This window comes from Salvelinus fontinalis, unplaced genomic scaffold (genome assembly GCF_029448725.1).
Source record: "Salvelinus fontinalis isolate EN_2023a unplaced genomic scaffold, ASM2944872v1 scaffold_1251, whole genome shotgun sequence".
NCBI lineage: Eukaryota > Metazoa > Chordata > Actinopteri > Salmoniformes > Salmonidae > Salvelinus > Salvelinus fontinalis.
In genome coordinates, this window is record NW_026601460.1 from 36,223 (window position 1) to 50,164 (window position 13,942).

A 13,942-nucleotide genomic window follows, 5' to 3' on the forward strand; every position below is an offset into this window, starting at 1 on the left:
AGTCTGGTAGGAGAGTTTACAGTCTAGCCAGACACCTAGATATTTATAGTTGTCCACATATTCTAAGTCAGAACCGTCCAGAGTAGTGGTGCTAGTCGGGCGGGTGTGGGCAGCGATCGGTTGTTGATTGATAGGTTGTTCTTCTCGGCTGTTGAGTCTGCTGATAAGAATACGGTGATTGACAGAGTCGAAAGCCTTGGCCAGGTCGATGAAGACGGCTGCACAGTACTGTCTTTTATCGATGGAGGTTATGATATTGTATAGTACCTTGAGCGGGCGGCAGGGTAGCCTAGTGGTTAGAGCGTTGGGCTAGTAACCGAAAGGTTGCAAGTTCAAATCCCCGAGCTGACAAGGTACAAATCTGTCGTTCTGCCCCTGAACAAGGCAGTTAACCCACTGTTCCTAGGCCGTCATTGAAAATAAGAGTTTGTTCTTAACTGACTTGCCTAGTTAAATAAAGGTTAAATGTAAGTCGCTCTGGATAAGAGCGTCTGCTAAATGACTTAAATGTAAATGTTGAGCGTGGCTGAGGTGCACCCGTGACCAGCTCGGAAACTGGATTTCACAGCGGAGAAGGTACAGTGGGATTCGAAATGATTAGTGATCTTGTTTGTTAACTTGGCTTTCGAAGACTTTAGAAAGGCAGGGCAGGATGGATATAGGTCTGTAACAGTTTGGGTCTAGAGTGTCACACCCTTTGGAGAGGGGGATGACCACGGCAGCTTTACAATCTTTAGGAATCTCGGACGATACGAAAGAGAGGTTGAACAGACTATATATATATATATATATATATATATATATATATATATATATATATCTATATGTATATATATATATACCTTAATAAAAGGCACATGATAGCCAGCTTGGAGGTTTCCAAAAGGCATTTAGGCCAAAGAGTTCAATCTTGGTTTCATCAGACCAGAGAATCTTGTTTCTCATGGTCTGGGAGTCCTTTAGGTGCCTTTTTGGCAAACTCCAAGCGGGCTGTCAGGTGCCTTTTACTGAGGAGTGGCTTCCGTCTGGCCACTCTACCACAAACGCCTGATTGGTGGAGTGCTGCAGAGATGGTTGTCCTTCCGGAAGGTTCTCCCATCTCAACAGAGGAACTCTAGAGCTCTGTCAGAGTAACCATCGGGTTCTTGGTCACCTCCCTGACAAAGGCCCTTCTCCCCCGATTGCGTAGTTTGGCCGGGTGGCCAGCTCTAGGAAGAGTCTTCCAAACTTCTTCCATTAAAAAATGATGGTGGCCACTGTGTTCTTGGGGACTTTCAATGTTGCAGACGTTTTTTGGTACCATTCCCCAGATCTGTGCTTCGACACAATCCTGTCTCGGAGCTCTAAGGACAATTTATTCGACCTCTTTGCTTGGTGTTTGCTCTGACATGCATTGTCAACTGTTGGACATTATATAGACAGGTGTAATCATACACAATATGATTTCATGTGGCACAAACAAAAAACACAACTTCTCAGTCAAAAATATAAGTCAGAATACAGCTTTTCTATTCTCTCATTTGATTTCAGGATCTCTGAATGTTCTTCCACACAGAGAGCAGTGGTAGGACTTTTACTGTGTTTAACCTCTTATGCTCCTTCAGGCTACTTGACCAGGTAAAACCCTTTTCACACAGGGAACATTGGAAAGACTTTTCTCCTCTGTATCCTCTCATGAGCTTTAAAGTACACCATTCGTGAAAATCTGTTTTTACATTGGGAGCAGAAAATACTTTTCTCCTGTGTGTATTCTCTCATGCCTTTTCAGGTTAGTTAACATAGTTAAAACTATTTCCACACTGGGAGCATTGGTACGGCTTTTCTCCGGCATGTATCCTCTCATGCAGTTTTAGGTTCCCTAACCAGCAAAAACTATTTTCACAGTGGGAGCAGTGGTGTTGTCTCGCTGGTTTGGGCGTCTCTGGATCTGGTTCCCCTGAAGGACTCTTCCCGCTGTCAGAGTGAGAGTCTGGTTTCTCTCCTTGCAAAGACACACAGAGTATGTCATTAAACAGAGACCTAAATGAAACCTCCACATGATAAAACTGTCTTCCTATGAAGTTTAATCTAGACTAGATCCCTCAATAAAAGAGCAGAACTGGTTGTCACAGAGTGGCTGTAGTGCTTTGTAGGCTGGGTAAATCCATTTGAATTCAATACATTTTTGACAGCATCCCTTTTGATTTAAAAAATCTTTCCTTACATGTTTGACTATGGAAGAAGTGGTAAGAAAGTGACTTCATGTAACTGAATGTAAAAACATTCATGAGATTTACAGTACCAGTCAAAAGTTTGGACACACCTACTCATTCAAGGATTATAATGATTTGTTTTACCATTTGATCTACATTGTAGAATAATAGTGACGAAATCAAAACTATGAAATAACACATACGGAATCATGTAGTAACCAACAAAAAGTGGTGAACAATTCAAAATATAGCCACCTTGATGACAGCTTTGCACACTCTTGGCATTCTCTCAACCAGCTTCACCTGGAATGCTTTTCCAACAGTCTTGAAGGAGTTCCCACATATGCTGAGCACTTTTTGGCTCCTTTCCTTCACTCTGTGGTCGAACTCATCCCAAACCATCTCAATTGGGTTGAGGTCAGGTGATAGTGAAGGCCAGGTCATCTGGTGCAGCACTCCATCACTCTCCTTTTTGGGAAAATAGCCCTTACACAGCCTGGAGGTGTGTTGGGTCATTGTCCTGTTGAAAAACAAATGATAGTCCCACTAAGCCAAACCAGATCGGATGGCGTATCGCTTCAGAACGCTGTGGTAGCCAGACAGGTGCGTGCCTTTCCAAATCATGTCAATCAATTGAATTTACCACAGGTGGACTCCAATCAAGTTGTAGAAACCTCTCAACAATGATCAATGGAAACAGTATGCACCTGAGGTCAATTTCAAGTCTCATAGCAAAGGGTCTGAATACTTATGTAAATAAGGTATTTCTGTTTTTTATTTTTAATAAATGTGACATTTTTTCTCCAAACCTATTTTCTCTTTGTCATTACGGGGTATTGTGTGAAGACTGATGAGGATTTTTATTTATTTAATCCATTGTAGAATAAGGCTGTAATGTAACAAAATGTGGAAAGACAAGTGACAAAAAGGGGGTTAAAGACTTAAAGACATGTAAAAAATATAGATATAATTTTTTACATCTCTTAGATATCAGACAGACACTTCAGAACAAACTTCCTTTAGATGTTCCGGGGGAAACAATGTTACTATGGTTACTGTTGTTCCATGTTGTGAATGTTATCCAATGTGTTACTATGGTTACTGTTGTTCCATGTTGTGAATGTTATCCGATGTGTTACTATGGTTACTGTTGTTCCATGTTGTGAATGTTATCCAATGTGTTACTATGGGTTCTAGCAGTATGGACAAATATTTTTTGTTGATACTTCCATGGGTCTTACAGTTCAAAATCAAATAGCAAAATTATCCTTGGTATAACCTTATAAAACAGTACAATACAGGGGAAGCCCTTCATGTTGTTTAAACCTTAAAACACTTCCATATAGCTTAGAAGAACCTCCCCCTCAGACAGGGCTTAGACTGTAATGGGTTAAAACTATCTGAGACTTACATTACTCTGAGACTAGTTATCCTGGGATCTAACATTACTCTGAGACTAGTTATCCTGGGATCTAACATTACTCTGAGACTTGTTATCCTGGGATCTTACATCTTACATTACTCTGAGACTAGTTATCCTGGGGAATCGTTTTAATACATTTGCAAAAAATCTAAACCTGTTTTTGATTTGGCATTAAGGGGTATTGTGATGGCATTATGGGCTATTGTGATGGCATTATGGGGTATTGTGTGTAGATTGATGAGGATTTAAAAAATAATAATCAATTTTAAAATAATGGGATGCACCGATATATCATTTTTTTGCCAATATTTTCCTTGCCCCAAAAAACGATACCGATAACCGATATTTAAAATTTTAGCGGCCTTTTAACATTCTAGTACAGTTAAAAAGTTAAACATACACACGGACGCAGCGGTCTAAGCCACTGCATCTCAGTGCAAGAGGTGTCACTACAGTCCCTGGTTCCAATCCAGGCTGTATCACACCAGGCCGTGATTGGGAGACCCATAGTAGTTGTCTATTATTGGTGTAGAGAGGAAGACATAGGAGAGGGATCCCACATGTGGATAGGAAGACACAAATTATCATTATTACTGGAAAATATTCATTTAAAATCCAGGTATTGAACAACTTTAGCTCTCTAGGTCAAGCCAGTAGGCTACAGTAGGGTGTAACTCTCTAGGTCATGCCAGTAGGTTACAGCAGGTTGTAACTCTCTAGGTCAAGCCAGTAGGTTACAGTAGGTTGTAACTCTCTAGGTCATGCCAGTAGGCTACAGTAGGTTGTATCTCTCTAGGTCATGCCAGTAGGCTACAGTAGGTTGTATCTCTCTAGGTCACGCCAGTAGGCTACAGTAGGTTGTATCTCTCTAGGTCATGCCAGTAGGCTTCAGTAGGTTGTAACTCTCTAGGTCATGCCAGTAGGCTACAGTAGGTTGTAACTCTCTAGGTCATGCCAGTAGGCTACAGTAGGTTGTAACTCTCTAGGTCATGCCAGTAGCTACAGTAGGTTGTAACTCTCTAGGTCATGCCAGTAGGTTACATTAGGATGTATCTCTCTAGGTCATGCCAGTAGGTTACATTAGGTTGTATCTCTCTAGGTCATGCCAGTAGGCTACAGTAGGTTGTATCTCTCTAGGTCATGCCAGTAGGTTACAGTAGGTTGTAACTCTCTAGGTCATGCCAGTAGGTTACAGTAGGATGTATCTCTCTAGGTCATGCCAGTAGGTTACAGTAGGTTGTATCCAAGTGGAAACAATTATCAACACAATGTGGAAAGTGTCAATTTGGTCAACAACAAAATGAATGGCTTATTTGCTACGTGAGGTTTACTTGATCTAACAGAAGTTTCGTAATGCTTACGTTGTTATGTGGACACGTGACATACCGACAACTTTGATAAAAACACTATAGGAGTTGTCTCCAGATCGCTATGCATATTCATGCTAGTAGCTTAGCATCTCTCTCCATTGAATACAGGCGGTGCATATTCATGCTAGTAGCTTAGCATCTCTCTCCATTGAATACAGGCGGTGCATATTCATGCTAGTAGCTTAGCATCTCTCTCCATTGAATACAGGCAGTTGACGACAACAACCCTCATAGAATATAAACAATAGATTACAATAATAAGATGAATCCACCAATCCAAAGAATGGATAGGCGGGAGCTAGACAACCCGCAGTGCCGCTTTGTGGACAACGACTCCCCTTGTTAGGGCGGAGAGACATCTTGTCAGTATATCCATAATCTTTGGTGTAGCCAACCCAACTCTCGCATGGCACTATTGGGGGGCACGGTGTGTAGTAAAACATCACTACATTAAAATCACTACATACCGTGCCCCCCAGTCTGCGGTCAGCAGATAGAACCTTCTCAAATATATATGTTAAGTCACTTTTTGGAAACGGAACGGAGAAAACAAGGGGTAGCTTGTTCTCTACGTCGTCTGATTCTAGACATATCAGTCATCATCCTGGGCCCTCCGTTGAAGAGGTTGATGAGCCAACTCCGAATATCGAAAGTAAAAAACGATTTTAAGGCGGTACTTACTGGTTTTAATCAGATCTCCTATCTCCTCTTCATCTTTCAATGTGACAGTAATCTCCCCTTCCTTCTTCACTCCATAAACTACATCCACCTCTTTCTCTTCCTCGTCCTCTTCTTTTACTGTAACGTCTTCCTCTTCTTTCACTGTAACGTCTTTCTCTTCTTCTTTCACTGTAACAGCCTCACCTTCTACTTCTTGTTTTACTGTGACATCCTCTTCTTCCTTCTCCTCTTTCACGACAATGTTCAGCCCCAGAGCTTCTTTCTCCGTCCAGCAGACCTCTTCTTTAACAAGAGGGGAGAAGTTTAGGGAGCTCATGTTCGGGGATGTTAGCTAGCTAGCTATCATTAGCGACTAGGCTAGTGCTAACTTAACCAACCAGCTACTATAGCTGACTAATACAAAATAACGTAATATTAAATTAAATAGGTTAACAAGTAGATACGACCTAAGTGTGTCGAAAACACAGTCGGTAATATACACCGAAAGCGTATAAATAGCTTGAATCTTTCGGCTATGTTGGCTAGCAAGCTACCGAGGTGGTTGACGAGCTGTTTATGAAGAACCGTCCACTAGATTATACGTCACGCTGGCAGCGTCGCCTGAAAGACGCACATCGCCGTCTACTGACTGGAGGGGAAACGCAGTTGAGGATCATATTTTATTTTCAGACAAAGATTATTGTAAATGGATTTAATTAAATAATACCATTATATTGAGACATACAAAGACAGGAATGTGTTGATTGATTAGTGCGAATAAAAAATGTTTACTACATCACATTTAAGGCAGTTTCATTGAGTCATACTAAATCTAAATAAGTAGCTAGCTACTGTAGGTCCATACTGCTCCTACATGGTGTAACAATACATCATGTAGATGTATATAATGAACAGACTAGGTCTATACTGCTCCTACATGGTTGAACAATACATCATGTAGATGTATATAATGAACAGACTAGGTCTATACTGCTCCTACATGGTGTAACAATACATCATGTAGATGTATATAATGAACAGACTATGTCTATACTGCTGCTACATGGTGTAACAATACATCATGCAGATGTATATAATGAACAGACTAGGTCTATACTGCTCCAACATGGTGAAACAATACATCATGTAGATGTATATAATGAACAGACTAGGTCTATACTGCTCCAACATGGTGTAACAATACATCATCTAGATGTATATAATGAACAGACTAGGTCTATACTGCTCCTACATGGTGTAACAATACATCATGTATTTGTATATAATGAACAGACTAGGTCTATACTGCTCCTACATGGTGTAACAATACATAATGTAGATGTATATAATGAACAGACTAGGTCTATACTGCTCCTACATGGTGTAACAATACATCATGTAGATGTATATAATGAACAGACTAGGTCCATACTGCTGCTACATTTTTGTATTATTATGTGTTATTTATTTCTCGTTTATTTAACCAGGTCGGCCAGTTGAGAACAAGTTCTCATTTACAACTGCAACCTGGCCAAGATAAAACAAAGCAGTTTGACACACACAACAACACAGAGTTACACATGGAGTAAAACAAACATACAGTCAATAATACAGTAGAAAAATATGTCTATATACAATGTGAGCAAGTGAGGTGAGATAGTCAACCCTGCTAGCTAGCCAACTAGCCACCGATTAGCAGCACTGTAGAAACGATTACATTACAACGGAACGACTTGATTAGTGTAGTGTTAGCTAGCTACATAGTTGTCTTTGCTATCTTTGTATCTAAGATAATTGTGTAGCTTTGAGTAATTATCGGTTAGCTAGCCAGCTATTTTCGCCTGCCGCGCTGCCGTCCTCCTACCTAGCCAACACTGCTAGCTAACACTGCTAGCTAGCCAACTTCTACCGAATAGCAGCACTGTAGAAACTTACATTACAACGGAACGACTTGATTAGCGTAGTGTTAGCTAGTTGTCTTTGCTGTCCTTGTATCCAAGATAATTGTGTAGTTTAGAGAAATTTAGAGAAATTGTCGAGGTTAACTAGCCAGCTTCACTTTCAACAACGCAGCCACTGCTAGCCAGGCTACTTCACCAGCCAGCAGTACTATATCATTTTAGTCAATCAGATCTTTTATTTTACTTTTATTTTTTGCAACGTAAGCTTAACTTTCTGAACATTCGAGACGTGTAGCCCACTTGTCATTCTAATCTCCTTTGCTTTAGCGTAGCCTCTTCTGTAGCCTGTCAACTATGTGTCTGTCTATCCCTGTTCTCTCCTCTCTGCACAGACCATACAAACGCTTCACACCGCATGGCCGCGCCCACCCTAACCTGGTGGTCCCAGCCCGCACGACCCACGTGGAGTTCCAGGTCTCCGGTAGCCTCTGGAACTGCCGATCCGCGGCCAACAAGGCAGAGCTCATCTCAGCCTATGCGTCCCTCCAGTCCCTCGACTTCTTGGCACTGACGGAAACATGGCTCACCACAGATAACACTGCTACTCCTACTGCTCTCTCTTCGTCTGCCCACGTGTTCTCGCACACCCCGAGAGCTTCTGGTCAGCGGGGTGGTGGCACCGGGATCCTCATCTCTCCCAAGTGGTCATTCTCTCTTTCTCCCCTTACCCATCTGTCTATCGCCTCCTTTGAATTCCATGCTGTCACAGTTACCAGCCCTTTCAAGCTTAACATCCTTATCATTTATCGCCCTCCAGGTTCCCTTGGAGAGTTCATCAATGAGCTTGATGCCTTGATAAGCTCCTTTCCTGAGGATGGCTCACCTCTCACAGTTCTGGGTGACTTTAACCTCCCCACGTCTACCTTTGACTCATTCCTCTCTGCCTCCTTCTTTCCACTCCTCTCCTCTTTTGACCTCACCCTCTCACCTTCCCCCCCTACTCACAAGGCAGGCAATACGCTTGACCTCATCTTTACTAGATGCTGTTCTTCCACTAACCTCATTGCAACTCCCCTCCAAGTCTCCGACCACTACCTTGTATCCTTTTCCCTCTCGCTCTCATCCAACACTTCCCACACTGCCCCTACTCGGATGGTATCGCGCCGTCCCAACCTTCGCTCTCTCTCCCCCGCTACTCTCTCCTCTTCCATCCTATCATCTCTTCCCTCTGCCCAAACCTTCTCCAACCTATCTCCTGATTCTGCCTCCTCAACCCTCCTCTCCTCCCTTTCTGCATCCTTTGACTCTCTATGTCCCCTATCCTCCAGGCCGGCTCGGTCCTCCCCTCCCGCTCCGTGGCTCGACGACTCATTGCGAGCTCACAGAACAGGGCTCCGGGCAGCCGAGCGGAAATGAGGGAAACTCGCCTCCCTGCGGACCTGTCATCCTTTCACTCCCTCCTCTCTACATTTTCCTCTTCTGTCTCTGCTGCTAAAGCCACTTTCTACCACTCTAAATTCCAAGCATCTGCCTCTAACCCTAGGAAGCTCTTTGCCACCTTCTCCTCCCTCCTGAATCCTCCTCCCCCTCCCCCCCCCCCCTCCTCCCTCTCTGCAGACGACTTCGTCAACCATTTTGAAAAGAAGGTCGACGACATCCGATCCTCGTTTGCTAAGTCAAACGACACCGCTGGTTCTGCTCACACTGCCCTACCCTGTGCTTTGACCTCTTTCTCCCCTCTCTCTCCAGATGAAATCTCGCGTCTTGTGACGGCCGGCCGCCCAACAACCTGCCCGCTTGACCCTATCCCCTCCTCTCTTCTCCAGACCATTTCCGGAGACCTTCTCCCTTACCTCACCCCGCTCATCAACTCATCCTTGACCGCTGGCTACGTCCCTTCCGTCTTCAAGAGAGCGAGAGTTGCACCCCTTCTGAAAAAACCTACACTCGATCCCTCCGATGTCAACAACTACAGACCAGTATCCCTTCTTTCTTTTCTCTCCAAAACTCTTGAACGTGCCGTCCTTGGCCAGCTCTCCTGCTATCTCTCTCAGAATGACCTTCTTGATCCAAATCAGTCAGGTTTCAAGACTAGTCACTCAACTGAGACTGCTCTTCTCCGCACTGCTAAAGCTAACTCTCTCTCCTCTGCTCTCATCCTTCTAGACCTATCGGCTGCCTTCGATACTGTGAACCATCAGATCCTCCTCTCCACCCTCTCCGAGTTGGGCATCTCCGGCGCGGCCCACGCTTGGATTGCGTCCTACCTGACAGGTCGCTCCTACCAGGTGGCGTGGCGAGAATCTGTCTCCTCACCACGCGCTCTCACCACTGGTGTCCCCCAGGGCTCTGTTCTAGGCCCTCTCCTATTCTCGCTATACACCAAGTCACTTGGCTCTGTCATAACCTCACATGGTCTCTCCTATCACTGCTATGCAGACGACACACAATTAATCTTCTCCTTTCCCCCTTCTGATGACCAGGTGGCGAATCGCATCTCTGCATGTCTGGCAGACATATCAGTGTGGATGACGGATCACCACCTCAAGCTGAACCTCGGCAAGACGGAGCTGCTCTTCCTCCCGGGGAAGGACTGCCCGTTCCATGATCTCGCCATCACGGTTGACAACTCCATTGTGTCCTCCTCCCAGAGCGCTAAGAACCTTGGCGTGATCCTGGACAACACCCTGTCGTTCTCAACTAACATCAAGGCGGTGGCCCGTTCCTGTAGGTTCATGCTCTACAACATCCGCAGAGTACGACCCTGCCTCACACAGGAAGCGGCGCAGGTCCTAATCCAGGCACTTGTCATCTCCCGTCTGGATTACTGCAACTCGCTGTTGGCTGGGCTCCCTGCCTGTGCCATTAAACCCCTACAACTCATCCAGAACGCCGCAGCCCGTCTGGTGTTCAACCTTCCCAAGTTCTCTCACGTCACCCCGCTCCTCCGCTCTCTCCACTGGCTTCCAGTTGAAGCTCGCATCCGCTACAAGACCATGGTGCTTGCCTACGGAGCTGTGAGGGGAACGGCACCTCAGTACCTTCAGGCTCTGATCAGGCCCTACACCCAAACAAGGGCACTGCGTTCATCCACCTCTGGCCTGCTCGCCTCCCTACCACTGAGGAAGTACAGTTCCCGCTCAGCCCAGTCAAAACTGTTCGCTGCTCTGGCACCCCAATGGTGGAACAAACTCCCTCACGACGCCAGGACAGCGGAGTCAATCACCACCTTCCGGAGACACCTGAAACCCCACCTCTTCAAGGAATACCTAGGATAAAGCAATCCTTCTGCCCCCCCCCCCCCCCCCCCCCCCCCCCCTTAAAAGATTTAGATGCACTATTGTAAAGTGGCTGTTCCACTGGATGTCATTAGGTGAATGCACCAATTTGTAAGTCGCTCTGGATAAGAGCGTCTGCTAAATGACTTAAATGTAAATGTAAATGGTAATAATGACCTAGTGGTTCTAATGACCTGGTGGTTCTAATGACCTGGTGGTAATAATGACCTGGTGGTAATAATGACCTGGTGGTTATAATGACCTGGTGGTAATAATGACCTGGTGGTTGTAATGACCTGGTGGTAAAAATGACCTGGTGGTTATAATGACCTGGTGGTTGGCATAACACAAGCAGAACCCGAGAACAGGATGGCCTCCACCATCACAGCCTGATGACACTGCACCAGCCTACCAGTCTGCTCCAGCCCAGGTCAGAATACCAGTCTCCCAGTCTGCTCCAGCACAGGTCAGAATACCAGTCTCCCAGTCTGCTCCAGCACAGGTCAGAATACCAGTCTCCCAGTCTGCTCCAGCCCAGGTCAGAATACCAGTCTCCCAGTTTTCTCCAGCCAGATAGTCACCCACAATTGCAATCCTTATTGATTCAAATGGGAAGTTCTTAGAGAGGGAGAGGGAGTGAAAAGGTAGAGAGGTGGAGAGAGGGAGTGAAAATGGAGAGACGCGGAGAGAGGGGAGTGAAAAGAGAGAGAAGCGGAGAGAGGGGAGTGAAAAGGGAGAGAGGCGGAGAGAGGGGAGTGAAAAGGGAGAGAGGCGGAGAGAGGGGAGTGAAAAGGGAGAGAGAGGGAGTGAAAAGGGAGAGAGAGGGAGTGAAAAGGGAGAGAGGCGGAGAGGGAGGGAGTGAAAAGGGAGAGAGGCGGAGAGGGGGAGTGAAAAGGGAGAGAGGCGGAGAGGGGGAGTGAAAAGGGAGAGAGGCGGAGAGGGAGGGAGTGAAAAGGGAGAGAGGCGGAGAGGGAGGGAGTGAAAAGGGAGAGAGGCGGAGAGGGGGAGTGAAAAGGGAGAGAGGCGGAGAGAGAGTGAAAAGGGAGAGAGGCGGAGAGAGGGAGCGAAAAGGGAGAGAGGCGGAGAGAGGGAGTGAAAAGGGAGAGAGGCAGAGAGAGGGAGTGAAAAGGGAGAGAGGGGAGTGAAAAGGGAGAGAGGGGAGTGAAAAGGGAGAGAGGGGAGTGAAAAGGGAGAGAGGCAGAGAAAGGGCAGAATACCTGACCACTGTGACTGACCCAAACTTAAGGAAAGCTTTGACAGAGAGGCGGAGAGAGGGAGTGAAAAGGGAGAGAGGCGGAGAGGGGGAGTGAAAAGGGAGAGAGGCGGAGAGAGGGAGTGAAAAGGGAGAGAGGCGGAGAGAGGGAGTGAAAAGGGAGAGAGGCGGAAAGAGGGAGTGAAAAGGGAGAGAGGCGGAGAGAGGGGAGTTAAAAGGGAGAAAGGCGGAGAGAGGGGAGTGAAAAGGGAGAGAGGCGGAGAGAGGGTGTGAAAAGGGAGAGAGGCGGAGAGAGGGGAGTGAAAAGGGAGAGACGGGAGTGAAAAGGGAGAGAGGCGGAGAGAGGGGAGTGAAAATGGAGAGAGGCGGAGAGAGGGAGTGAAAAGGGAGAGAGGCGGAGAGAGGGAGCGAAAAGGGAGAGAGGCGGAGAGAGGGAGTGAAAAGGGAGAGAGGCGGAGAGAGGGAGTGAAAAGGGAGAGAGGCGGAGAGAGGGAGTGAAAAGGGAGAGAGGCGGAGAGAGGGAGTGAAAAGGGAGAAAAGGGAGAGAGGCGGAGAGAGGGAGTGAAAAGGGAGAGAGGCGGAGAGAGGGAGTGAAAAGGGAGAGAGGCGGAGAGAGGGGAGTGAAAAGGGAGAGAGGGAGTGAAAAGGGAGAGAGGCGGAGAGAGGGAGTGAAAAGGGAGAGAGGCGGAGAGAGGGAGTGAAAAGGGATAGAGGCGGAGGGGAGTGAAAAGGGAGAGAGGCGGAGAGAGGGAGTGAAAAGGGAGAGAGGCCGAGAGAGGGGAGTGAAAAGGGAAAGCGGCGGAGAGAGGGAGTGAAAAGGGAGAGAGGCGGAGAAAGGGCAGAATACCTGACCACTGTGACTGACCCAAACGTAAGGAAAGCTTTGACTATGTACAGACTCAGTGAGCATAAAGGTCAAATGTGTGATTTCATGTACTGGTACATACAAGAAAACCCGGTTTTAAAGTTCTGTTCAATAGCCATCCCATCATTACAAAACATTTGAAAGGCTAAGTCTATCATCTCCTGAGAAGTGGTAACTATTCACATGAACTTTTCAAAGAGATTTGGTGCCCCCTGGTGGCTGAACCCGAGATCAATGAGAGATCTTGTCAGAAACAATGACACAGTCCCACTTCTCAGCTATCTTTATTTACATCAAACTAAACTAACTGCTATCTTGAAATGTTGAAAAAGTGTTTTTAAATAGCTCAGGCTGATACCCTACCTGAGCGACAAGGTGAGTCTTTTCTCCCTGACCTGGTGGTTCTAATGACCTGGTGGTTATAATGACCTGGTGGTTCTAATGACCTGGTGGTTATAATGACCTGGTGGTTATAATGACCTGGTGGTTGGCAAAACACAAGCAGAACCCGAGAACAGGATGGCCTCCACCACACAGCCTGATGACACTGCACCACCCTACCAGTCTGCTCCAGCCCAGGTCAGAATACCAGTCTCCCAGTCTGCTCCAGCACAGGTCAGAATACCAGTCTCCCAGTCTGCTCCGGCACAGGTCAGAATACCAGTCTCCCAGTCTGATCCAGCACAGTGTGCTCCAGCCCAGGTCAGAATACCAGCCTCCCAGTCTGCTCCAGCCCAGGTCAGAATACCAGCCACCCAGTCTGCTCCAGCCCAGGTCAGAATACCAGCCTCCCAGTCTGCTCCAGCCCAGGTCAGAATACCAGCCTCTCAGTCTGATCCAGCACAGTGTGCTCCAGCCCAGGTCAGAATACCAGACTCCCAGTCTGCTCCAGCCCAGGTCAGAATACCAGCCTCCCAGTCTGCTCCAGCCCAGGTCAGAATACCAGTCTCCCAGTCTCCTCCAGCCAAGGTCAGAACACCAATCTCCCAGTCTGCTCCAGCCCAGGTCAGAATACCAGCCTCCTAGTCTTCTCCAGCCCA

The 13,942-nt window shown here is 46.5% G+C and overlaps 1 protein-coding gene across 2 annotated transcripts in view; it reads right to left on the reverse strand.

The window, feature by feature from the left end:
• The window catches only part of LOC129848878 (gastrula zinc finger protein XlCGF17.1-like), a 42,452-nt gene extending 36,211 nt beyond the window's left edge, over positions 1-6,241 (reverse strand). Inside the window, exon 1 of one of the 2 annotated variants that reach the window (XM_055915977.1) lies at positions 5,667-6,236. In XM_055915977.1, coding sequence (XP_055771952.1) covers positions 5,667-5,982 — 316 coding nt within the window. In that variant the 5' untranslated portion in view covers positions 5,983-6,236. Of the gene's footprint in view, positions 1-5,666 lie in introns of both variants that reach the window. The other variant, XM_055915976.1, reaches the window with a different exon arrangement.
• Between the last annotated feature and the right edge of the window lie 7,701 nt (positions 6,242-13,942).